We start from the raw sequence: 26,378 nt of genomic DNA, 5'->3' as shown, positions 1-26,378 counted from the left end.
GATACTCTGTCAACTTTGTTTAAATTGTAATAGTGAAAATGTATAACTTTAACATCTAGTGTTTGCAGTTTTCTGTACCTATAGAGCTGAAAATGTTTTTTTTTGTTGTTGTTGTTGTTGTTTTTTTTTTTTTTTTTTTAAAATCAGTTGCCAAACTGTGTCCTCAAGAATTTTGTGGTCAATCCTGCTAAATTGTGATATAATGTCTAATAATGCATTTTAGGTGGTGGTGGTCATAGTGGGAAAGTCTTATTATTTGCCTGGGTGGTATTGGTGGTCAATCTAATGTTTTTTTGTTTTTTTTAATTTATAGATAGATTATCCTTTCTGAATGATCCTTTCTTCTGTTTTGATTATTTGATCAAGTTGTGCTTAATTCTGTGTGGTGGAAGAATTAAAAAAAACATAAGTCCATTGTAATGCTGTAAATCTTTCCTGGACGATGTAAAAATACTGCCATTTCACCAGAAGAAGAACCAGGAGACTGGTTTGAATGACCAGGAGACTTGGAGCCAGGTTGTAGTAAGAGAAATTGTAGTAAGAGACAAACCGGTTCCTCCTAGCCTAAAGATCAGATGTTCTCAACTAGCTTATATACTGGAGTGTGCGTGTGAAGAGACCAGGCAATTTACAAGGCTAAGATAAAGAGTAGACATAAACTCGGGCCCAAGATAGACTAAGAAATGGGACAAATACATAAAAACAGGCATGTGTACATTATAACTGGCATGCAGACATTGTGACAAAAACATCAAATGAAATGGATTCTTAATGATTAAATCATATATGTTCACACATAATCATGAAAAAAAAAGAAAATAAGAAATACATTCAACAGTAAAAATAATAGAATGTATTAATACAATTGGAAACAATTAAAAAAAAGTTGGGACAGTATGGAAAATGCTAATAAAAACAAAGAGGAGTTATTTGTAAATGTACTTGTATTTAAACAAACAAACAAAAAAAACATATAAAGGCAAGGTGTTTTATGTTTTACTTAATTGTCATGTCCCGAGACGTAAGGGAGATTAGGACAGATGCAAGTGCAGTTAACAGTTTTATTGAGGGAGACACAGGCAGATAAATCCAGATCGTAATCCAAAAACGTAGTACAAAAACATGCAAAAGGTCGGACGATCGGCAAACAGGTATAAACGGGGCAAAGCAGGAATCAAGGTCGCGGTCATGGAAAACAGAGTCAAGATACAAAATAAGAAACATAAACTATGACTAGGAACTGGGAGCGGAAAAACCAGCCTGGACTAAATGCACAAATCTAACATGAAACATAACATGGACCAGGACTATTTCTATCTACTGTCTCTAACATATCTAAATTAAACAAATCTAATACTTCACGTGTGTGCTGGGAGGCGCGCGGTATATATACAAACATAATCAGCGTTTTAAGTGCTGATGGCTGACACCAATCTAGACACACGCTTAAACAATAGCCAATGACAGAACAGGGAGGAGACATAACAAACATAACAAAAGCACGTGTCCATAGTAAACCATGTCACGATTGTCAACATACGAAGAGCGTGCCCACATGCTCTCCAGCACGCTGCTTAAAGGGGAAACCGTGACATTAATCAACTGCATAGTTTTTTGAAGATGCATGTGTAAAAAGTGGCTCGCTCGTAATGACTATGCCACTCTGAGGAAACGGGGAAAACAACCCAAATAAAGACACACAACTACGATCCACTTAGAAAAGGCAAGAGACATGAGTTTTCATACAAAAAGAAATTTTATTTGAAGCTAAAAAGACTGGCCAAGAATTATTTAAAACCAGCAACCAACGCAGTCAGGCATTGGTCAAATAAAACAAACACAAGAAGGAATGAACAATAATCATCAGAGGAGGACTGAGGCTTCCTGTATGAAGGGCAGGCTAGTACGACAGCACCAGCTATACAAAAAGGAAAAGAACCCCACCAATCAGAATCATACCCACAAAATTCACTGCAAATAAACACAGCAAATAATAACGACCCTAAGTGAAGTAAAGCCTAAGGTGCTACAAAGACACCCAAGACCCCCTCCAAGCCTCAGGAAGCACTCTGCTCCTACAAGGAGAAAACAAACAAAGAACAACAAAAAAAATCACATTGAGAAAAAAAACATGATAAAATAGGCACCAAAGCTACTAAGCAGAAAAACTTAAATAATAAATGAAAACAAACACATCCCAAATCAATTTACTAAATCCAATATTACAAAAAAAAAGAAAGAAAGAACAGGTGTTACAACCTCAATTTGGAAAGCATATGACACCATTTAGCTCTTATAATAAAAATGAACAGTTTACCTACCGTGATCCGACGACAATACTCACGACGGCACATACGAAAATCATATGATAGCTTCTTAAATAGTTGTGCTCCAACTGCGACTACATTAAACTACCATGCTACACAGATGGGAGTCCTGACGGCACACTGGACTGAGAGTGAGCAGCACACCACACATGCACACTGTCTCGATAGCCCAATGTCACACTAAACAAGTAAATTGCATGATATAAGTGAGTAACACTAGCATCAAACAGCTAAGCAACACAGCTAAAAACACATACCTCCGTAATCCGTAGCAAGGAAAGGAAAGGGCAGGTTTCCGACCATGACACACTCCATGAAGCATAAACAACAGCTTATATACTGTGGTAGGGTGATGGCTCATTGGCCACGTATTAAATAATGGTGACGTTTTAATCATGTCACACAGTTCACTACATTCTATCCCCTATTTTTGTATCATCTACCCGAGGATGGTTTACAAATTCCTGGCATCAGAACTAGGGCCTAAACGACCCTGAAGTAATGTTAGATAAAGACCATGGAACAAATGCCGCATCCCTTAGATTCTCCACTGCTCGTGGAAGATGCCCATGCCCCCTCAAATGCAACATGCATTCTTGCTCGATGCTCTACAATCCACTTATGAACCCCCCACCCTGCCAGATTCCTGAACCCTTCCCAACGGGAAGTCAACAGGGAGTCTAGGTCTCTGTTATTATCAGGAAATATGGAGACTCACTTGTGGCCTGGTGATGAGTGGTACTATAGCAAGATCTGCGGGAGGCAAGATGCCCAATCGCACTTCCTGGAAGCAGGCAGAGTGCACAGAAGGTTATGAAGGGTTCAGTTGAACCGTTTGCATTGGGCGTTACCAACCAGATGATAGGGCGTCGTACAAGATTCTTCAGTCGTATATTTACTGAACGCATCTGTTAATACTAAAACATTTTTGTGCACAGAACGAGAAGGCTCAAGCATCATAAAATCAATAACCAAGATCTCATTGGGCTTAGACACTAAAACATGACCCATAAAGCCCAGACAAGTGGTTAGGTGAGATTAGCCAGCTGACATCGCTCGCATTACCAACACCACTGTTTCACTTCTGCAGACATCCTTGGTCAATAACACCACTGATGTATTAGTTCAGTAGTATGCTCAACACCCTGGTGTCCATGGTGTTGATGCAACTGGGTCAAAATGTCACGTTTTAAAGCCACAGGCAAAATCAACTATAGCGCCTCCTCACCCCCATCAGAGCATGACATGAGGTGATAACGGTGTCAGTCCTTTTTCAAGAGATCCTTTTTCAAGCTGGGAAATAACCCCTGCTCCCAAAATGCCAAAACCCTTTAAATATCAGGATCCACCTCCTGTAGCAAGCTCAGGTCCTCACAGGAAAAGCTGGGCAATGCTGTCACCACTTGATTGACCTGTACTACCGGTTCTGCCTCTGCTGTCTGCCTCACCACTCCTGACAAAACTGATTCTGTCTAGAGAGAGCATCAATGTTCTGGTTGTTCCTCCCAGAATGATACTGAACCTCAAAGTCGAAGGAGGCCAACTGAGAAGCCCAACATTGTTCAGTATCTCCCAAGGTTTTAAAGTTAGCTTTAATTCCTTTAAAAAATGTTTCATTCATTTATCTCATTGTAATAACAGTGATTGTATCTGTAATTGTTTCCTAGTGAAGAAAGTCCTGATCTTACCACCCCAAAGCAGAGAGCAATGTCTACAGTGTAAGTGTCTCGTCCATACACACAGGCACAGAAACACAACAAAAAAGCATCATCCACAAATTACAAGTTCAAATTCTGACGATGCCACAGCCATCCATGGCCAGGAGTACAAGAGAGCATAATTGGCCATGTTCTCATGGTGGTAGGGCATCTGACCTATCAATCACAGCGACAGTAGCCAATCATGGGTGTCTGTGAGTTCATGCTCGGGGAGCAGTCTGAAAAGATGTGGTGGGCTGGCTTCATGTGCCCCAGAGGAAGCATGTGACAGCCTTTGCCCTCCATGGTTGAAAGCTGTTGTGTGATAGGTGAGACCTAATGGGAGGGTGGGAACTGGCCATGACTAAATTAGGGAGAAAAGTATGGGAAGAAAATACAGCGCTGTAGTTGAATGATATTTTCTTTGAATATTTAGGTTACAGTTACACCATCACAAAGACAAAAAACATAAAACATTTTAAAATAATTTCTTTTCATTCCGTAAGATTCCTGTAAATTTACACTAGATCCCAACACAGCACACCAGTGCCTCCAACTGTTTGATTTGAGCAGAACAGTGATTGACAACCAGAATATCTGTGTAGTTATGGTCATGGTTATGGTGAACAGATATTTAAGCATCAAGAGCAGTATGAACATTCAGAGAGTTTTAACCATTACTCCCAGGTGTTGTGTACTGATTGTGTGTGAACCCAGTTACTGGGAGATGGAGTGGGAACATTGATGGTGTCAGTTAGGAAATTACTTCACATTTACATGATACTAATGTTGCTATTTATTATTATATAAAGACTATGTCTATTTCAATTGTAATTTGTGTACAACTCTACTGTCACAGCTCAGTCAGATAAGAACTCAATTTCCCAAGATGCAACACCCACTTCTCATGCACGCATGCGCTCACCATCCCCAGAGTTCTGATCAGACACACCAGGCACCAATCACACACACACACACACTCTCACCGCTAGTACTTAGGGATGTCATTCACCTAGAGTCAGTGCGAAGTATACGCTCAGTCAACTCGTTTCTCTGCGTTACCAAGCCGATGTAGTTAGTTAGTCTTCTTGTTATCCTCGACCCTTGTTTCCGGTTTAATAACTTTGTTGTAGAATTTTCCAATATATTTTACATTTACAGCACTTGGCAGACGCTCTTATCCAGGGTGATTTACATTTATTTAATTTATATATCTGCGGGTTAAGGGCCTTGCTCAAGGGCCCAACAGTGGCAATTTAGCAGTGCTGAGGTTTGAACTCATGACCTGCTGAGCAGTAGACCAACACCACAACCACTGAGCTACCACTACCCAGAGGTATTATTATTATTATTATTATTATTATTATTATTATTATTATTATTAACAACAACTGAAATAAGTAGTTAAGCTATGCTACCCAGCCTGCCTGACAACCCTTGTAATTACCCTTGTCAGTAGACGGAGCTAATAAAACAATCTAATTAGTAAATACGTAAGATGAACACCAGCTTGACCAGGAAATTGGCTGATCCACCATCTAAAACCATCTGAACACCAGCTTTGCCAGGCTGGGAGACCAGCTTGAACAACTTGGCAAGGCTGGGAGAGCAACTTAAACCAGCTACATCCAGCTTAAACCAGCAAAGACCCGCCAACCAACATAGGCTAGTTTTAGCTGTAATTTTTTTTTCAGTAGGGACACCTGGCAACTCTATTCTTACTTTATCGGAAACGAAAGTGAAACACCTGTTAACATCTGAAAGAGACACACCTGTGTTCCACACGGCTTTTACAGCCTGAACCAAGAAGTGTGAGCTGCTCTAAGTGACTGTGTGAGTTTGTGTTATAGTAAAATGGCAGAAGCGAATATTTCAGTAGCTCAGGACCACTTCAGCTGTCCAATCTGTCTGGATCTACTCAAGGATCCAGTGACTATTCTCTGTGGACACACTTTCTGTATGGTGTGTATTAATGGCTGCTGGGATCAGGAGGATCAGAAGGGAGCCTATAGCTGTCCTCAGTGTAGACAAACCTTCACTCCAAGACCTGTTGTGAGTAAAAACAGCATGCTGGCTGAAGTAGTGGAGACACTGAAGAAGACGGGACTCCAAGCTACACGTCCTGCTCACTGTTCAGCTGGACCTGAAGATGTGGCGTGTGATTCCTGCACTGGGAGAAAATCCAAAGCCATCAAGTCCTGTCTGGTGTGTCTGGCCTCTTTCTGTGAAACTCACCTCCAGCCTCACTATGAATCTCCTGCCTTTAAGAAGCACAAGCTGGTGGAAGCCTCCAGACGATTCCAGGAGCAGATCTGCTCTCAGCATGACAAACTGCTGGAGGTTTACTGTCACACTGAGCAGCAGTGTATCTGCATGTTGTGTATATTAGATAAACATAAAGGACATGATACAGTATCAGCTGCAGCAGGACGAGTTGAGAAACAGGTAACAATATCTTTTAACAATAGCTTTAAAATCTGTATAGCTTGAGTAAAATTGCATTTGTCTGAGGCCAGTGAAATGCCGTTGTTCTGTTTATAAAGTTTATAGAATTTCTCTCATTTAATTCCTTTAACACACTGAGGGTGAATTGTGTGCTGTGGTACTGTTTAGAAGCAGTTGTTGGAGGTGCAGGGAACAACCAGGCAGAGAATCCAGGAGAGAGAGAAGCAGCTTCAGGAACTGACAAAGGCTGTGAAGACTCACAAGGTGAGTTTGGAACTGAAACAGCTGTTTCAGGATCAGTCGGACTCTTCTCTTACCATATAGTCATTGAATGAAGTTCTAGTAAAAGAACTGAATAAGCCCCCCCATCCCTGTTCTGTAATTGCTACAGTACATATCACATGCTAAATGTCATATAAAGCTCTCATTATCGTTAAGTTCACTTGTGTATCATACAACATGCTGCACCATATTTAACATAAAGTACTATATATATAAAGTCCTTTCTCACTACCATCAAGGAAAGGACTCAAACTAGTTGATCTCTCTTTCTCTCACTCTGTCAGTCTCTCTGTGTGTGTGTGTGTGTGTGTGTGTGTGTGTGTGTGTGTGTGTGTGTGTGTGTGTGTGTGTGTGTGTGTGTGTGTGTGTGTGTGTGTGTCTAATAGCACTCTGCACAAACAGCAGTGCATGAAACTGAGAAGTTATTTACTGCTCTGATCAAATCCATTGAGAGAAGATGTTCTGAACTGACAGCACTGATCAGAGCTCAGGAGAAAGCTGCAGTGAGTCGAGCTGAAGAAGTCATGAAGCAACTGGAGCAGGAGATTGCAGAGCTGAAGAGGACAGACACTGAGATGGTGAAGCTTTTGGACACAGAGGATCCCATTTATTTCCTCCAGGTAACATAACTGAAGAGAATAATCAAATAAAGTTAGCATAAAATTACATAAAGACTACAAAGATCTACACGTAAAGACTACAAAGCAGTCCAGACTACAAAAGGAACTAAAAGGTTACTGAAATCTTCTGTTAGCAAAATGTTGTTATGAGAATATAGCAGTGATTTTGGAGTTAAAGCAGAGAATTGCGTTGCAGTGATCCTAAGCTTGGGTTACTGTCTGTATAGAGTTTCGGCGCATGTCCTCTCTGTGTGTGCATGGGTTTCCTCCCACCTCCCAAAGACATTCCAGTAGGATATGGAGGTAAAAAAAAATCAATATTCATAATATTGAAATATCTAAATTTGAAAAGCACCCTTCTTTATTTATTTAGTATGAATTAGCATCCTTGATATTAAAAAAAAAATTCAGTGTTCAGACACTCATATTTTCTGGTTTTCAAAAAAGAATCAAGCTTCTATATTTAAATGTATTTTTTCAGTGTTCACAGATTCAGATTCAATAATTCAGTTTTCAGCTATTTATATATATATGTATTCAGTTTGCTAATTTCAGTGCTCAAGTTCAGCCAGTCAAATTCAGGTTACAAAATTCAGCATGAAAACATTCAAGCTTCACTTCCTGGTTACTCAGAGCTAGGCAAAGGCAATCGAGCCTGGAGCATGCTGTGCCATTTTGCATCTCCTGCCATTCAGTGTCTCCCCCTCTCAGAACTGCACACCTGTCTCACTATAGCACACACCTGATACCTATTTGTGTCTTTCATTCATTCTCTTTCTCTCACTCTGTGAGTGTTTGTTTAAATATAGATACTTGCTTTTCTTTTTGAAAACCTGAATTTTAAAATATGAATCTCTGAACCCTGTAAAAAGAAAACTCAGGGATGTTAATTCAAAATAAAGACAGATGTGTGATTTTCAACCTTATATATTTCAGTATTATACAGGTAATTATCTTTTTATTTTTAATATTAAGAATTCAATTTTACTTTTCTAATTCAAATCTGTCACTTTTTTTTTTTTTTACTTCCATAGTAGGATTGACTAAGATAAATTGCACCTAGGGGTGAATGAGTGTATGAATGTGTGTGTGCATAATGCCCCGCGATGGACTGGCATCCCATACAGGGTTTATTCCTGCCTAATGCTTAGTGTTTCCAGGATAAGCTCCAGATCCACTGCAACCCTGCTAGGGATAAGTGGTTACTGAATGTGAGTGTGCGAGAGTCAGATTTACTGGAATATATTATTCTTCTGAAGCCATCCATGTGAAAGCACTTGTTTGGACGCATATAAAAATATTTTCTGTTTTTGATTCCACCCAAAAATGGGCATTTTCAGCATAGTGTAATAAATGATCTGTGGGGTATTTTGAGCTGAAACTTTAGACACATTCTGGGGACACCTGAGACTTACATTACATATTGTAAGATGGCTTAAAATAGGTGTCCTTTATTTAATACTTTGTTCCCTGACACTCTCACTGTAGACTCCCACTAAATCAAACCCCACCTGCCACATACTTCTTGTGACCAGCTTTGTACAGTTTACTGTGTGACAGTTTTTTTTTTTTTTTGAATGGTTAAAGATAAACTGGCACACAGCAAACTGTACAAAGATAAACTGGCACATGGGCACACTCTTTTTTATTAGAAGACTACAAATACTCCTATTGCAATGTGTACAAGCACCAGTCCATGTCACATGTTTGTTCTATACTGTCACTTCCTGTGTGGTTTCACTTCTTTTCCTTTTGATTATTTTTTAATTCTCTTTGTTTCTCTTTGTCTCTATGTAGAGTTTTCGGTCCCTCTTGACCCATCCTGGATCTGCAGATTTACCCATCATCGAGGTCAGTTCTTTCCTCTCTTTTGAAGATGTAGTAAAGTATGTGTCTCCGCTGCAAGAGAAGGTGGAAGCGTGCTCTAAAGAGCAGTTTGAGAAGATATCAAGTGAAGGTAAGACAGAGCTACTAACATTGCATTCTCTTCAAATATATTTAGCACAACGAATTCCATAAAAGTTCAATAATATTACACAATACACAATATCATATTCGATTTATTTGTGATTGTGCCAGAGGTGCTTGCAAGAAATATAATTTCAGCTCCTAAGTAACTCTAAAATGCTGCTTTTTTATATCACATTGTAGACGTAACTATACAACATTTCTGATTCTTTTTGTTTTATATACCTAAAAGCATAAATATTGCTATTTGAGCATAGATCAGCTTTTTTTTAATCTATATGCAGCCATAAATCATAATAAGTCTTATAATAAATGTTTATACTTGTACTGTATGTGTTTATGTAAGATTTTTTGTTTTCCCATCATCATGTGATGACGTGGGCTTGACCTTTCATGCCTACATATTTTATTCAGGCAGCAGACCAGTGAGTGGGTGTGGCCTGTTACAGAGAGAAGGGACACAGTTTTAAGACCGTGTTCAGCAATTTATTTAATTTCTCTATGTTCTTATGATTGTTTTCAATAACGAAATTAAGTATTCAAAACATAAAGCATCTACTGTGATTCCTCCACGGAAGTGTCGGAAAGGGTCACAACACTAACATAGTGGGGTTCGCACACTTTCTCCCTGTAGGCCTGGACTGCAGTGGTTTACAAAGGGTCGCTTTCTTCCTAAACTGTCTCTTGATAGGTTTTTTAAGGGACAATAAGCCTTTATTTCTGGCAGTGTTTCAAGATGATGTTTTGGTGAAAGCTTTAATATGGCTGATTAAGCTCAGATCTGAGTGTAGTAGAACCCCAGGATGTCGGACTTGGTCTTTGGTTTTTAGCCCCATGGAGTCAAGATGTACAATAATTCTGAGCTGGTCCCCCTGCCTGCCAAACACAAAAACCTCTGCTTTGTCCTTATTTAATTGAAGGAAATTTTGACTGATTAAACTATTTATATGCTCCATCCACTGACACAATGAATCTCTTGGCTTGTAATCGTGTGGTGAGAAAACAACATATAGTTGAGTATCATCTGCTTAACTATGGTAAGGAATGTTCTGTAGAATTTGATATAATGGGAACATGTAGAGATTAAATAAAATGGCTCCAAGAATTGAACCTTGTGGGATAACGCGTGTCATTATGGTGATGTCATTTAAAACCTTTATAAGCGCAGTCTCTGTCCTGTGGTGTGGTCAGAAACCTGATAGAAATTTGTCAAAATATCAATTTACATTAAGAAATGTACTAAGTTGGTTGTAAACAATTTTCTCAATTAATTTACCTACGAAGGGAAGATTTGAAACAGGTCTGTAGTTGCTTAGTTTGGAAGCATCCAGGGATCTTTTCTTTAAGAGGAGTTTAATAACTGCTGTTTTTAATGATCTTGGGAAAATACCTTTTAAGAGTGAGCTATTAATAATTTGTTGAAGTTCTGTAGCTATACAGCAGAAAATGTATTTAAAAAAGCCAGTTGTTAAAAAAAAAAAAAAAAAAAGCAGTTGCCAAACTATGTCCTTGTGAATTTTGTGATAAATCCTGCTAAATAGTGAAATAGTGACTACTTTGATTTTAGGTGGTGGTAATGGTAGAAAGTATTAGTTGCCTGTGTGGTACAGATCGTCAGCGTAATGTTTTTTTACTTTATTGGTAGATTGAGATTAAGATTATTCTTTCTTCTGTTTTGCTCAATCCTCTGTGGTGGTAGAATACAAAACATGAGTCCATTTTAAAATAAAAAAATATATAGAATGTAATAATACAATTAGGAACCTATTATTATCTGACTCACTTCTAAAGAACAATTCATACTTTGGGCTACGCCTACTTCCTGAATGTGATGCTTGTTTGCTCTCTCAATGCTATTGTCATTTTGTCTAATTTTATAGATAACAGTGTCAGAAACCATAACAGCAATTCTGTTTGTGATACTGAACAGCTGCAAGTGGTTGCATGGTTTAGGCATGCAGTTTGCAGTATATACAGTATAAGCTGCACTTACTTATTAGTCATATTATCCTTGTAGCTGCAGTGCAATAATAAAGAATCAAGCCATAGGCTTAAAATGTCTTGACTAATTGAAAACATTTATATCATACTGTATGTTTGACTGGACAGTTCCCTTAAAAAAAAAGTGTTCTTTTGTCTCATTGTAATAACAGCGATTGTACCTGTAACTGTGTTTAACTGTTTCCTAGTGAAGAAAGTCCTGATCTTACCACCCCAAAGCAGAGAGGAATGTCTAAAGTGTAAGTGTCTCTTCCACACACAGGCACAGAAACACAACAAAAAAGCATCATCCAAAAATTTATTAAAGTTCAAATCCTGATGATGCCACAGCCATCCAAGGCCAGGAGTCCAAGAGAGCATAATTGGCCATGCTCTCAGGGTGAGAGGAGCAACTGACCTGCCAATCATGGGTGTCTGTGAGCTCATGCTCGGGGAGCAGTGCGAAAAGATGTGGTGGGCTGGCTTCATGTGCCTAAGAGGAAGCATGTTGTAGCCTTTGCCCTCCACGGTTGAAAGATAGGTGAGACCTAATTGGAGGGTGGGAATTGGCCATGACTAAATTAGGGAGAGGTTTTTTGTGGAAAAAAATATAGCGCTGTAGTAGGATTAAGTTTTCTTTAAATATTTAGGTTACAGTTACGCCACCACAAAGACAAAAAAACATAAAACATTTTTAAATAATTTATTTCCTTTCCATCAGATTCCTGTCAACTCACACTGGATCCCAACACAGTACATCACAGCCTCCAACTGTCTGCATCGAACCGAATGGCAACTGACAGAGGTGAACAGTTGGGTTATGATTATATTAATAATTTGTATGGCCAACAGGTACATTGGTATCAGGAGAGGTTTGAACATCCAGAGAGCTTTAACTATTACCACCAGGTGTTGTGTAGTGAGAGTGTGTGTGAACCCTCTTACTGGGAGGTGCAGTGGAGTGGGAATAATGGGGTTTCTATAGCACTGTCCTATAAAGACATCAGTAGGAAGGGAAGCAGTTATGAGTGTGAGTTTGGACGCAATGATAAGTCCTGGAATTTAATGTGCAACTCCTCTAGTTACTCGTTCTTACACAACAACCAAGAAACTAATATCTCCATGAGCCCCAGCCCCTCTAGAATAGGAGTGTTTGTTGATTACAAGGCAGGAACTCTCTCTTTCTACGGCGTCTCTGACACGATGAAGCTCCTCCACAGAGTTCACACCACGTTCACTCAGCCTCTTTACCCCGGGTTTGGGCTAAATTCTTATTCAGCAGTAGAACTGTGCAATTGAAAACAGATAATTTTGGAAGATTATCTCTGTATGGTATATATTACTATAAAGTCTATAAAGAAATTCTATTAAAAAAAACTAACCAGGGTAAACCAAAAAATAAAAATACAGTCAGTAAAAATTGGATAAAAGTCAATGATAGAATCTACGAAAGTAAATTGTGTTAAAATTAAAGTAGAAATGAATTGTATAGTCTATGTGTTCATACCTACCACTGTTCTTCATGTAAACAGGTACACAAAATGTATTTCCTTGCTTTGTCTTTGCATTGCTTGATACACATTTACATTTGTGGATTTTGGCAGATGCCCTTATCTAGAGCGAGTTATATTTATCCCACGTATACAACTGAGAAGCTGAGGGTTAAGGGCCTTGCTTAAGGGCCCAGCAGTGCCAATGCTGGGATTTGAACTCATGCAGGTCTGATCAGTAGTCCAGTGTCTTAAACACTGAGCTACCCTAAATACCCTAGATAAATATCCTGCAGTTTTGGGGAAGCCGTTGAAGTAATGGATTCTGTAGCCTTCATGACTATGCCTCAGCAGGGAAGAGTGTTGTTTCTTTACCACGAAGTAATGTTGCCTGTCCGGATACTCTCTAATGTGCACTGTTAAATGTTTGTGAGAGTTTTTTCAGCATACAGAGGTAGTACAGGTGTTGTTGTACCTTCTTCACTAGCATCTGAGAATCATATGACCAGCTCAAATCCTCTGAGGTAGGAGTGCTCAGGTACTCTCTCCTCAGGGCTTCCACTTACTCCAAGTAGGCCCATTCATTATTACTGGTGTTCAGTCCTAGTACAGAGGTGTCATCAGCAACCTTGACAATGATGTTGGGGCGGTTTGTGGTGATACAACTGTATACAAGTAATCAGTGTCTGATTCACTAAACGGTTGCACATCAGAACAAGTGCAAATGATGAATCAGCATCAGCTGTGTGGAAACAAGCTCCTGTCCTCTAGTCCCTTATTTATGTCATTTATATATGACCAACTCCAATTTACCCCAGTGTACATCTAATTAACATGAAACACTCCCTAATGAATTCTAACTAATGTTACAACAGTGAGCAATAAAAGTAAAGTATTCAGGAGGCTACAGTCATCCAAGATCCAACGGAAGAAAATAATTGAGGGAATAGTGAGCTAATAAAGACCCATGTCTGTATATTCCATGTCTGTGTATAAACGTTATAGTGCTAACACTGTTCAAACTGCATTATCTACATTGTAATACAAGACTCCTATTTACACAGTAATGATTCTCAATGTTATTTTCTATTTTCATTCTTATTACTCTTGCTATAATTATCGATGATACTGGTTTTGATGATTTAACTGCAAATCAAGCATTTATTAGTCGGATAAAATTGTATGCTTCAATATATCCTACAGACACACTGACCAGATGTCAGTTTAATTTTACAAAAACACCTATGAAACTTTTACTTAATCTGTAATGTTTGACATTCTACAGCTTGAATCTGATCAATAAGTTTAATATCAGGTCTGGTAATCTAATATAATTCAAGATAGAATATATACCAGGATTATATAAATTATATAATGTTATGTAAAGCAGTGGCATTAAAGCCGCTGCTGAAATATACTTAACTATAATATAACCAATGTACTTTACTGTAATATAAACAATAAACTTTACTGTAATTGCAGAATTGATGCCTTGTCATTGACTTATTTACAAACTGCCTTGAAATTCTTTCTTTTTTCCACTGTTATGACTAATTTGAACCCTCATATTATAATTAAACATAAGACTTTTGGGGTTACATTAGCATTTTCCACCAGATTCTGCTTTGGAGAAGCTGAAGTGCACTTGAAACAGCCAGTATTTTCAACTTTACACTTCTCACTGTGAGGTCTGTAACTCTATGGAGGGAGTAGGACATAGTCTTCATCACTTCAGAATGGACGCTCAACCGTTGTACCCCTGACAAGGACAGAATGTGTGTGTTTTTTTTGTTTTGTTTTGTTTATTTATTTCTGCAACATAAAACATTGAGACCTGCTGTCCATCAGTACTCTAATCAGGCATGGAAGCCAAAGCATGAGAGTAAGGGTGAGGTTTATTAATGCATTTATTTATTTGAATTCTTTTTAACTACACTCACTGTCCACTTTATTAGGAACACATTAGGAAAAATGCATAAATGTGCAGGTGTACAGGTGTTCCTAATAAAGTGACGGTGAGTGTAGCTATGGGCTATTTAAAGTAATTTTACTAAACAATATGTATGGGTTTGCCGTCATTTCAAGTTTTAAATTATTTAAAATCTCAAAATCGTGCCAACTTTTTTGTATCTGAAAAACATGCTCCAGCTGTTATTAACCTCTCCTGCTTTTCTGACTGGTGTCTGGAATCTCGTTTTTTAAAATGCAAATGGTTTTTCTTTACATCAAATTCTTGTCAATTGAGACTGAATCCTAACACAGCTAATAAGCTCCTCTGTCTGTCTGAGGAGAACACGTTGGTGACCTGCAGTTCAACACAACAGTCCTATCCTGATCATGCTGAGAGGTTTGACTCTTATCTCCAGGTGTTGTGTACAGAGAGTGTATGTGGACGCTGTTACTGGGAGGTTGAGTGGAGTGGGAATAAAGGGGTTTCTTTAGCAGTCTCATATAAAGACATCAGCAGGAAGGGAAACGGTATTGAGTATAAGTTTGGATTCAATGATCAATCCTGGAGATTGCTTTGCTCTCCAAATGAATTCATATTCGGTCAAAATAACAGACAATTTAGTGTCCCAGTAATGCCCAGCTCCTCCAGAATAGGAGTGTATGTGGATCATAGGGCAGGGATTCTGTCCTTCTACGGCGTCTCTGACACAATGAAGCTCCTCCACAGAGTCCACACCACGTTCACTCAGCCTCTTTACCCCGGGTTTGTGGTTTGTAAAGGATCAAGGGTTAAACTATGTCATTTAAAATAGATCATTTTCAGAGCTTTGTGATACCAGTGGATTTTTGTGTGTGTCTGTTTCTGCATGCAGTTTGATGGGGGTTACCTCAAAACAACAGTGTACTGCAATAGCAAAAGAAATATACGATGAGACTATGTGAATAAATAAATAAAAATCTGATTTGAGACAAGAACTGACATCTAATAAACTAACATCTTCATATTTAAAAAAAAAAAATACAGTTTTATACTGAAAACAAATGACACTGCTACAGATCAAAATAAATAAATAAATAAAAAGTAAAACCTTCTCATCGGGCAACACTGCTCCAATTGTAGAATAGTAAGAACAGTAGAAATGAGTCTTTAAAAAAAATAAAAAATAATTATGTTTAAAAACATGAAAGAGTCTCACATACATTATATTACTGTTACGCCACGGCCAGCAGATGGCACACCGGCACGGCTTCTGACTGGTCACGTGACTCTTTTGTTTTCGTTCGCTTCCCGCTTGGACACTGAATTAAATTTGATCATGTCTCTGATTTGCCCAGGTGTCCATGTTTTGGGTTAATTAGGTTTGTTATTTAAACCCCCCGTGTGACTGCGCACATCGCGCAGTATTATAGTTGGACTGGTTTGTGTCTAACGGCTGATGCGGTTCCCGGTTATGGTTGTCTACTGTTAATAAAGACGTTGACCTGCATCCGCCTCCGGTCTACGTTTCGTAACAATTATCTGTGGCAACATAGTAGTTGTAGCTAATAAATTGATCATTTATTGTAATTATGATGATTGTATGGATCGTGATCAGTCTGTAAACCTAAATATACAAACCGCATAATGGTACAGTGTTGGTTTAAGGTAGCATGGATACTAAACACAAGAAACGGTGTACTGAGCTATTATTATTATTATTATTATTATTATTATTATTATTATTATATGCATACAGTCTGAAGCCTTTCAACCAACGGGATCACAATCAGGTGTGAGTGAGCGCCCTGTCTTATTTAAAGAACAGGGATCTATCAAAGTCTGATCTCTTTTTTCTGGTAATTTTTCTGGTAAAGTATTTTGGCATGAGCAAGAGAGACTTCTGAAAACCTAAGAAAAATAGTTGTTGTTGCTCACCTGGCTAGAAAATGTTACATCCAGGTCCCCAGCGCAAAGCAGCACTTCAGTTTGTATTTTATTACACAATTGAGGGATTAGTGAGCTAATCAAGACCAGTGTCTGTATATTCCACATCTGTGTGGTAAGACAGTAGTGCTAACACTGTTCAAACGGCATTATCTACATTGCAAAACAAGACTCACAGTAATGATTCTCAGTGTTATTCCTGTATTTTTATTGTTATTACTGTTACACTTGTTAAAGAATCAGGAACTCCTAGCACTCTTGCTATATTTATTGATGAGACAGGTTTTGATTATTTACAACAACAAAAAAAAAAAAATTCCAAATCAAGCATTTTTTCAGCTGGATAAAGTACTGTGCTGCAATATATCCTACAGGAACTCCTGATGTGAGTTTAATGTGACAGAAACACCTATGATGCAACTTATGGAGAGATTTGGTGCCGTGTCTTCTGCATGTTGTAGTCACAATTCCTAGATCCCAATCTTGTTAAAATCGAATGACTAATACCCAGGTGTTCTGTACTTTTACTTTACCTGTATTCTTTGACAGGGGGGCAGGAGCTCAGGTGAGGGGGGAAAAGGCACCCCTCTCATTATTATGCTGGAATTGGTAAATCAGCTGAATCATTGTTGTGCATCAGTGACAGAAATTAACTTTTACATTAAGGGGTGATATTTACCCCCTTAAATTTATTTCCGGGGCATTTTTTTTTTAATTATTTTTTTTAAACCTTTATAGGGTAAGGCTATCAAGTTTTTTTTCTAACCTTATTAAATGTATGTGTCACCTTCCATGTCAAACTCTTAAATTTAATCAATGAGTCTGTTTAGAATAATAAGACACTATAGGGCTGTTATCAATGAAGTGAAATCAATATCAACAAAATCCATCTTTGCACGGCAGAGGTACGGCACAGGATCTGCATCTGAAGTGGCGGTTAGATGTATTTACACAGACTGTTTAATGCAGCTCAGAGGTGGCATGAATGCATCTAAAAATATATAACTGTTCTGCTTTGTTTGGAGCTATTTACATTGGTGAAATAAAACAAAAACAGTTCAAATTGACAATATTATGTCCAAAAATTGTCACTTAATATTAACTTATTATTTATTGATGTCACGGATCGTGACGGAGCGAAGATAGGACGGATGCAAGTGCAGTATGAACAGTTGTTTATTTTTAAGAGACAGGCAGACAAATCCAAAACAGGCGAAGGTCAGGCGATCGGCAAACAGGCATACACAGGGTTAAACATGAATCAAGGTCGTGGTCACGGAAAACAGGCTCAGAAAACAGAATTTTCACCTTTACACTTCTGACTGTGAGGTCTGTAGCTCTGTGGAGGGAGTAGGACATAGTCTTCATCACTTCAGAATGGACGCTCAACCTCTGTACCCCTGACAAGGGACAGAATGTGTATGCTTTTTTGTTTTTTAGTTCTGCAACATAAAACATTGAGGCCTGCTGTCCATGAGTACTGAGTAAGAACAATCAGTCAGACAAATCCCTCCCAAATTTTCTTTGAAAAATACAAGTAACACTTTAATGAGTCATGGAGGCCAAAGCAGGAGAGTACGAGTGATGTTTATTTGTTTATTTATTTATTTGAAGTATTTTTCTACTGTCACACACTGTCATGATATTATGCACTGCACTGCTGCCACATGATTGGCTGATTGGATAACTGTATGAATGAACAAGTGTTCCTAATAAAGTGGACAGTGAGTGTATTTTTAAAGTAATTTTAATAAACACTACGTATGGGATTGTCGTCATTTCACGTAATGTATTGTACGGTTTACATGTAAAATATTATAATCGTATCATTATACTTTGCTATCTGAAGAACGTTATCTGTATCTGTTATTAACCGCTCTCGCTTTCCTTCACCCTTTACCACTACTCTTTGGGTTGCCAGATCTGTGATTTTCCCAAGGCTTTGAGAAGCTGGGTCCAGGTTGATTTAATTTTTTTGTCTGGGTTTTGAAAGCCAGACTGGTTGGTAAGTTGGAGGTTTTTTTGTGTCTGTACTAAATGTGCAAGAAAATAAAATAGTGGGCACATTATCTATAAAAACGTGCTTGTGTCACTGAAGTGTTTTCCAAAGTCATTTCTCATCCCTTGATAAAAGCATTGATTAAGAAAACAGGATTTTAAAGAGTAAAGTATTTGAAATAGGGTTGAAGTAGTCGACTATTTGTTTAGTTTAAAATGGAAAATAAGTCGGTTCTCTCAAACAGACCTGGCAACTCTACTCTTATTTTACCGGAAACGAAAGTCAAACTAATCTGTATGTGTTCAGTCCGAGGGCGGATCTGTTTCATATCGTTTCCCCTTTTCTTCAGACACACCTGTTTTCCACACGGCTTTTACAGACTGAACCAGGAAGTGTGAGCTGCTGTAAGTGACTGTGTGAGTTTATTTCTCAGTAAAATGGCAGAAGCGAATATTTTAGGACTTCAGGATCAGTTCAGCTGTCCAATCTGTCTGGATCTACTTAAGGATCCAGTAGCTATTTCATGTGGACACACTTTCTGTATGGTGTGTATTAATGGCTGCTGGGATCAGGAGGATCAGAAGGGAGTCTATAGCTGTCCTCAGTGTAGACAAACCTTCACTCCAAGACCTGTTGTGAGTAAAAACACTGTTCTGGCTGAAGTAGTGGAGACACTGAAGAAGACGGGACTCCAAGCTACACGTCCTGCTCACTGTTCAGCTGGACCTGAAGATGTGGAGTGTGATTCCTGCACTGGGAGAAAATCCAAAGCCATCAAGTCCTGTCTGGTGTGTCTGGCCTCTTTCTGTGAAACTCACCTCCAGCCTCACTATGAATCTCCTGCCTTTAAGAAGCACAAGCTGGTGGAAGCCTCCAGACGACTCCAGGAGCAGATCTGCTCTCAGCATGACAAACTGCTGGAGGTTTACTGTCGCACTGAGCAGCAGTGTATCTGCATGTTGTGTATATTAGATAAACATAAAAGACATGATACAGTATCAGCTGCAGCAGGACGAGTTGAGAAACAGGTAACAATATCTTACAGCTGTCTTTCACAACCACTCAAAGACACAAACCTTTTTTTATTTTTTAAAATTCATTAGTAAATAAATTTAGCTCGAGTGGAATTGCATTAGTGCAATGCCTGAAATTTCATTGAGCCATTTTCAGAATTTTCTCTTATATTATTCCTTTTACACACGGAGGGTGATTTATGTGCTGTGTTTCTGTGTAGAAGCAGTTGTTAGAGATGCAGGGAAAATTCAAGCAGAGAATCCAGGACAGACAGAAGGAGCTTCAGAAGCTGAGGAATTCTGTGGAGACTCACAAAGTGAGTTTGGAACTGCAAGAGCTGATTCAGGATCACTCAGATGCTCCTTTTTCATCTAGTCACTGTCTCAGTAGCTGTGGTTCCAGTAAAAGAGTTGAATAAATAACGTGTGTGTGTCTCCTAACAGCGCTCTGCACAAACAGCAGTGCATGAAACTGAGAAGTTATTTACTGCTCTGATCAAATCCATTGAGAGAAGATGTTCTGAGCTGACAGCACTGATCAGAGCTCAGGAGAAAGCTGCAGTGAGTGAAGCTGAAGAAGTCATGAAGCAACTGGAGCAGGAGATTGCAGAGCTGAAGAGGAGAGACTCTGAGATGGAGGAGCTTTCACACACAGAGGATCCCATTTATTTCCTCCAGGTAACAGCACTGAATGTATATTCACAATATAGTAGCTCCTAATTTAACACTTTTTTACAATTCCTCATTTTAATAAGTTTGGTGTGTAGTACAGTTTTGTCTACGATCAAAGATCATCCTGTGCCACACAACAGCTACTGTATGTAATGTAACTGCTATGTATATCCATTCATAGTTTTTGTTTCCTTTTCTCTATGTAGAGTTTTCAGTCTGTCTCGACCACTCCTAAATCTGCAGTTGTACCCACCATCAGTCCTCATCTCACTTTTGAGGATGTAGTAAAGTCTGTGTCTAATCTGAGAGAGAAAGTAGAAGAATGCAGTAAAGAGGAGTTTGGGAAAATATTAGCTGGAGGTAAGCACCAGCTCTGAATATTATATTATCTACAAATACATTTCACACAATCAGTTTGGTATTCATTTGTACAAGAAAATGTACACCAATATTCACCACCAAGTTATTGGAATGGCCAAGTCAAAGGCCATTTCAGGTGCTGTGGTGGAATCTTGAGAGAGCTGTTCATAAATAAATGCCCTCAAACATCTATGAGCTGAAGCAATGATGTAAAGAAGAGTGGGCCAGCATTTCTCTAAAACACTGTGAGAGATTGATAAACTCCTACAGAAAACATTTACTTCGTTATTTATTTTTTTTTGCTAAAGGTTGTACATGTAGTTGTACATTTTTGCTAAAAGTTGTACATGTAACTGAATTATAGGGTGTACTTAGTTTTCTCACCTGGTTTCTGAATGTTGGTTCACTTTCTATTTCTTTTTTTTAATGACTACATATTGAAATAGGTTGTGGTTGTTTTTTTTTTTATTTTTTGTCATTTGTTTTTTTTTTTATAGAAGTTGGTGAGGACCACAGAATTGTTATGTAGGCCCTGATAAATAAAAACATAGAATTGAAGGATGATGTACTTTTTCCCCTGACTGTATTGATTATAAATAGAAAAGCCCTGTTCATTTTTTAATTTAACTGCTTTAGCAGGTTAGTGTTATTTTAAAGCGACACCTTGGCCAACAATGAACATTTTCCACCGGAATCAAATCTAATCAATCAGTCCATGCATATTTGGCCTACAATTTGCTTCATTATATCTACACTTAAGTGACAAGCATAATGTAGCTAAGACATACTGTATGCTTATAGCTAACAGTTCATCATGCAAATGGCATAAAGTATATTGTTAGGCATTAACCTCAAAATACATATGTTGGCTTTTTGACACAGATACAAAGGAATAGATTTTTTTCACAATTCTTGTGCAGGTCTAAAACATTTGGAAGAGTATGGAATTTAATGGCACTCAATTCTAAACCTGGACATTCAGAAACCAAAGCGATGTGTTTAGACTTCTAAATGGATCTGCTTTTGGCTCAGTTTTCCATGTTCGTAAATAGCAGCGTGTCCTACAGTGTCGGCACATCTATGTTTAAGATACGGAACAACTCCGAGTGATTTGATGATTTAGACATCATAACATTGATGTAGTCTGTGTCATACCAAGCTGGTAACTATAATCTTTTCATTACTAGATGTATCTTGTAGCTCCTGCACAAAACATAAGAAGCAAACCTTAATCCCTTAAGGCCTCATTGATTTGAATAAAGTTCCTGTAACTGTGTTTCCATAGTGAGCTATGTCTGTATGTTTCCTGTTCCTGAACCCCGAAGCAGAGAAGATTTTCTCAAATGTAAGTCACACACGCACACCATGCTAACAGTTTCTATCTCCTGAGTTCAGTGTCAGTGTAACGTTCCGGGATCTAATGGAGTTGAGTATGGATGCAAATGCAGATAAAGACGTTTAAGAGGACAGGCAAAGGGTCAGGCAATTGGCAAACGGGCATAAAACGAGGAAAACGAGAAACAAAGTCAATCACAGGAAACATGAACCGTTAACTGAGAAACGAGAGCTAGGTCATGAGCTAAACTCAATACTGTGCGAATTGCACAGAGACATGAGGGGTTTAAATGAATAACGTAATCATGGGTAAACACGGACAGCTGAAACCAATATTGACACACCTTCGGACAACAACCAGTGACTAAACGGGGGCGGAGACAGAACATAATCAAAACAAACGCACATGTCCACAGTAAACAAAGTCACAGTAATAAACAATTTGCGCACCTGGCTCGTGCACGCGCATGCAGTCCGGCTTTACGAGCACGTTGCAAACTGTAGCACTGTCTCAAGGGGAAATCATGACGGACAATATTTTTAATTATACAAATGCATGCTTCATATATATATATATATATATATATATATATATATATATATATATATATATATATATATATATATATATATATATATATATATATATATATCTTGAGGTGGTTCAGCTACTTTAGCACTAAGTTATCAACACAAAAACTGATAGACTGATTGTTTCTGTAATGTTTAAGTCTGGAATTTCCTTTTTTAAAATGCAAATGGTTTTTCTTTCCATCAGATTCCTGCCAATTGAGACTGAATCCTAACACAGCTAATAAGCTCCTCTGTCTGTCTGAGGAGAACACGTTGGTGACCTGCAGTTCAACACAACAGTCCTTTCCTGATCATGCTGAGAGGTTTGACTCTTATCCCCAGGTGTTGTGTACAGAGAGTGTATGTGGACGCTGTTACTGGGAGGTTGAGTGGAGTGTGGGTTCTATAGCAGAGTCACATAAAGACATCAGCAGGAAGGGAAAAAGTTATGAGTGGAGTGGGAATGATGGCGTTCCTATAGCAGAGTCATATAAAGACATCAGAATAAAGGGATACAGTTTTGAGTGGAGTGGGAATGATGGGGTTTCTATAGCAGTGTCATATAAAGACATCAGCAGGAAGGGTGATCAGTGTGTGTTTGGATTCAATGATCAATCCTGGAGATTGCTTTGCTCTCCAAATAAATTCATATTCTGTCACAATAACCGAGAAATTAATGTCCCCGTAATGCCCAGCTCCTCTAGAATAGGAGTGTATGTGGATCACAGGGCAGGGATTCTGTCCTTCTACGGCGTCTCTGACACGATGAAGCTCCTCCACAGCGTTCGCACCACGTTCACTCAGCCTGTTTACCCCGGGTTTATGGTTTGGAAAGGATCAAGGGTTAAACTATGTCATTTAAAATAGATCATTTTCAGAGCTTTGTGATACCAGTGGATTTTTGTGTGTGTCTGTTTCTGCATGCAGTTTGATGGGGGTTACCTCAAAACAACAGTGTACTGCAATAGCAAAAGAAATATACAATGAGACTATGTGAATAAATAAAACAAATCTGATTTGAGACAAGAACTGACATCTAATAAAGTAATGTCTTTATAATTTTTTAGAAAATACAGTTTTATAGTGAAAACACAGCATTGCTACAGATAAAAATAAATAAAAAGTAAAACCTTCTCATTGGGCAACACTGCTCCATTGTAGAATAGTAAGAACAGTAGAAATTAGCCTTTAAAAAAAAATACAATAATAAAAACTGTTTAAAAACATGAAAGAGTCTCACATTACATTATATTACCTGTGGCAACATAGTAGTCGTAGCTAATAAATTGATCATTTATTGTAATTATGATGATTGTATGGATCGTGATCAGTCTGTAAACCTAAATATACAAACCGCATAATGGTACAGTGTTGGTTTAAGGTAGCATGGATTTTTACTATTTCTAATAACTGGATTATCAAATAGATTTCATTAGTTAAAATAATACAAGTTAAAATAAGAAGTTAAAATAAGTTTACTCTTCACTGCTCCTCCTACGTACTTACTCCTACTATATTATTATTAATCAATCTTGTTATATTACTTAAATTTGTGATAGTGTGGTGCTTTATTACAGCCAGACAACTGTGTTCAGTGGAGTCATGAGGAAACAAGCTGTACACAGCAAATATAAAGTCTTTGTGTTGTGTTGCTCCTAATAACATTACATCTATTTTACTCTCACACATCAGTATACTTTCTATGTATAAATCATATTTTGAAACATTGTGTAATGCAATATTTTTGTGTCTTTTAACGTTAGTGTGTTGTTTGACCTTCAACACTCCACACTATGTTCATTATGTTTAGCATCATTAAGTCTATCAATGGTAAACTAACATAACTCACAGTACAGGATGTACCAGACACATAATCCTATAAAGTATGTCTGTTTTGAGTTGCAGATTTTGTTGTATAATGCAATGGCATTTTAAGCTGCTGTTGAACTGTGAGCAATAAACTTGACCATGAACACAAACTCGATGCCTTATCCCTGACTCATATATGTACTGAGGATTTGGTCTTGAATGTATTTCTTTTTGGTTGTAATGACTGCAGAGAGTCTTTCCTGGGGCATGTTTTATCAATAAATGTTATTTAAAATGCAGAAATCCTACATAATAATATTTCGGTTTGAGAACTAGATTATTTGATTTGTTATTATATGTATGTTAGTGTCCAGCAGAGGACAGCACATTATACTACAACACCACCTCTCTGATCATGTTAAAGCCTCCTACACTGTATGAGCGTGGGCTGTTGGGAATAAAATGTAGTGAATTAACGGGTGAAATGGTTTATGTAGAAATTGTGACTGTAAAACGCACATTCAATACAAATAGCAGACTAATGTCATTGTATAAATATGATTGTTTTGAGTCAGTGGATAGATGGATACATAATTCAAACAGGGAGAGAAAGGCACTGGATAATAAACACAAGAAACAGTGTACTGAGCTATTATTATTATTATTATTATTATTATTATTATTATTATATGCATACAGTCTGAAGCCTTTCAACCAACGGGATCACAATCAGGTGTGAGTGAGCGCCCTGTTTTATTTAAAGAACAGGGATCTATCAAAGTCTGATCTTTTTTTTCTGGTAATGTATTATGGCATGAGTAAAAGAGACTTCTGAAAACCTAAGAAAAATAGTTGTTGTTGCTCACCAGGCTAGAAAATGTTACATCCAGGTCCCCAGCCCAAAGCAGCACTTCAGCTTGTATTTTATTACACAATTGAGGGATTAGTGAGCTAATCAAGACCAGTGTCTGTATATTCCACATCTGTGTGGTAAGACAGTAGTGCTAACACTGTTCAAACGGCATTATCTACATTGCAAAACAAGACTCACAGTAATGATTCTCAGTGTTATTCCTGTATTTTTATTGTTATTACTTTTACACTTGTTAAAGAATCAGGAACTCCTAGCACTCTTGCTATATTTATCGATGAGACAGGTTTTGATTATTTACAAAAAAAAAATAAAAAATACAAATCAAGCATTTTTCAGCTGGATAAAGTACTGTGCTGCAATATATCCTACAGGAACTCCTGATGTGAGTTTAATGTGACAGAAACACCTATGATGCAACTTATGGAGAGATTTGGCTGCCGTGTCTTCTGCATGTTGTAGTCACAATTCCTAGATCCCAATCTTGTTAAAATCGAATGACTAATACCCAGGTGTTCTGTACTTTTACTTTACCTGTATTCTTTGACAGGGGGGCAGGAGCTCAGGCGAGGGGGAAAAAGGCACCCCTCTCATTATCATGCTGGAATTGGTAAATCAGCTGAATCATTGTTGTGCATCAGTGACAGAAATTAACTTTTACATTAAGGGGTGATATTTACCCCCTTAAATTTATTTCCGGGGCATTTTTAAAAAAAATTTTTTTTTAAACCTTTATAGGGTAAGGCTATCAAGTTTTTTTTCTAACCTTATTAAATGTATGTGTCACCTTCCATGTCAAACTCTTAAATTTAATCAATGAGTCTGTTTAGAATAATAAGACACTATAGGGCTGTTATCAATGAAGTGAAATCAATATCAACAAAATCCATCTTTGCACGGCAGAGGTACGGCACAGGATCTGCATCTGAAGTGGCGGTTAGATGTATTTACACAGACTGTTTAATGCAGCTCAGAGGTGGCATGGATGCATCTACACTGCGATTCCAATTGCATAAATAATATTATGAGATGAATGCTCTAAATATACAATTTTGAATATAGA

At 38.0% G+C, this 26,378-nt stretch overlaps 2 protein-coding genes across 2 annotated transcripts in view; both read left to right on the top strand.

The window, feature by feature from the left end:
* The window catches only part of LOC108261832 (uncharacterized), a 26,594-nt gene extending 10,896 nt beyond the window's left edge, over positions 1-15,698 (top strand). The window contains exons 9-15 of the mRNA XM_053681844.1: positions 5,851-6,469; positions 6,638-6,733; positions 7,138-7,371; positions 9,169-9,328; positions 11,529-11,579; positions 12,041-12,616; positions 14,958-15,698. Coding sequence (XP_053537819.1) covers positions 5,851-6,469; positions 6,638-6,733; positions 7,138-7,371; positions 9,169-9,328; positions 11,529-11,579; positions 12,041-12,616; positions 14,958-15,571 — 2,350 coding nt within the window. The 3' untranslated portion in view covers positions 15,572-15,698. The remainder of the gene's footprint in view (positions 1-5,850; positions 6,470-6,637; positions 6,734-7,137; positions 7,372-9,168; positions 9,329-11,528; positions 11,580-12,040; positions 12,617-14,957) is intronic.
* A 3,290-nt stretch (positions 15,699-18,988) lies between these two features.
* On the top strand, positions 18,989-24,622 carry LOC128633054 (tripartite motif-containing protein 16). Its single transcript, XM_053681648.1, has 6 exons — positions 18,989-19,710; positions 19,917-20,012; positions 20,140-20,373; positions 20,574-20,727; positions 22,013-22,072; positions 22,841-24,622. The coding sequence occupies exons 1-6, from the start codon at positions 19,120-19,122 to the stop codon at positions 23,500-23,502; spliced, it is 1,797 nt and encodes a 598-aa protein (XP_053537623.1). The 5' UTR covers positions 18,989-19,119; the 3' UTR covers positions 23,503-24,622.
* The last annotated feature ends 1,756 nt before the right edge of the window (positions 24,623-26,378 follow it).

The sequence above is a fragment of the Ictalurus punctatus genome, chromosome 7, assembly GCF_001660625.3.
Source record: "Ictalurus punctatus breed USDA103 chromosome 7, Coco_2.0, whole genome shotgun sequence".
In the NCBI taxonomy this organism is placed as follows: domain Eukaryota; kingdom Metazoa; phylum Chordata; class Actinopteri; order Siluriformes; family Ictaluridae; genus Ictalurus; species Ictalurus punctatus.
The sequence above is the reverse complement of the archived record's forward strand: the minus strand, read 5'-3'. Positions and strand labels throughout refer to the sequence as shown.

Excerpts from the sequence above, each read along its gene's own strand:
- LOC128633054 (XM_053681648.1), top strand. The coding sequence starts at position 19,120 with ATGGCAGAAGCGAATATTTTAGGACTTCAGGATCAGTTCAGCTGTCCA. Across the intron at positions 20,013-20,139 it reads ATTCTGTGGAGACTCACAAA|CGCTCTGCACAAACAGCAGT; the intron begins GTGAGTTTGGAA and ends GTCTCCTAACAG. Across the intron at positions 20,728-22,012 it reads TGGGAAAATATTAGCTGGAG|TGAGCTATGTCTGTATGTTT; the intron begins GTAAGCACCAGC and ends GTGTTTCCATAG.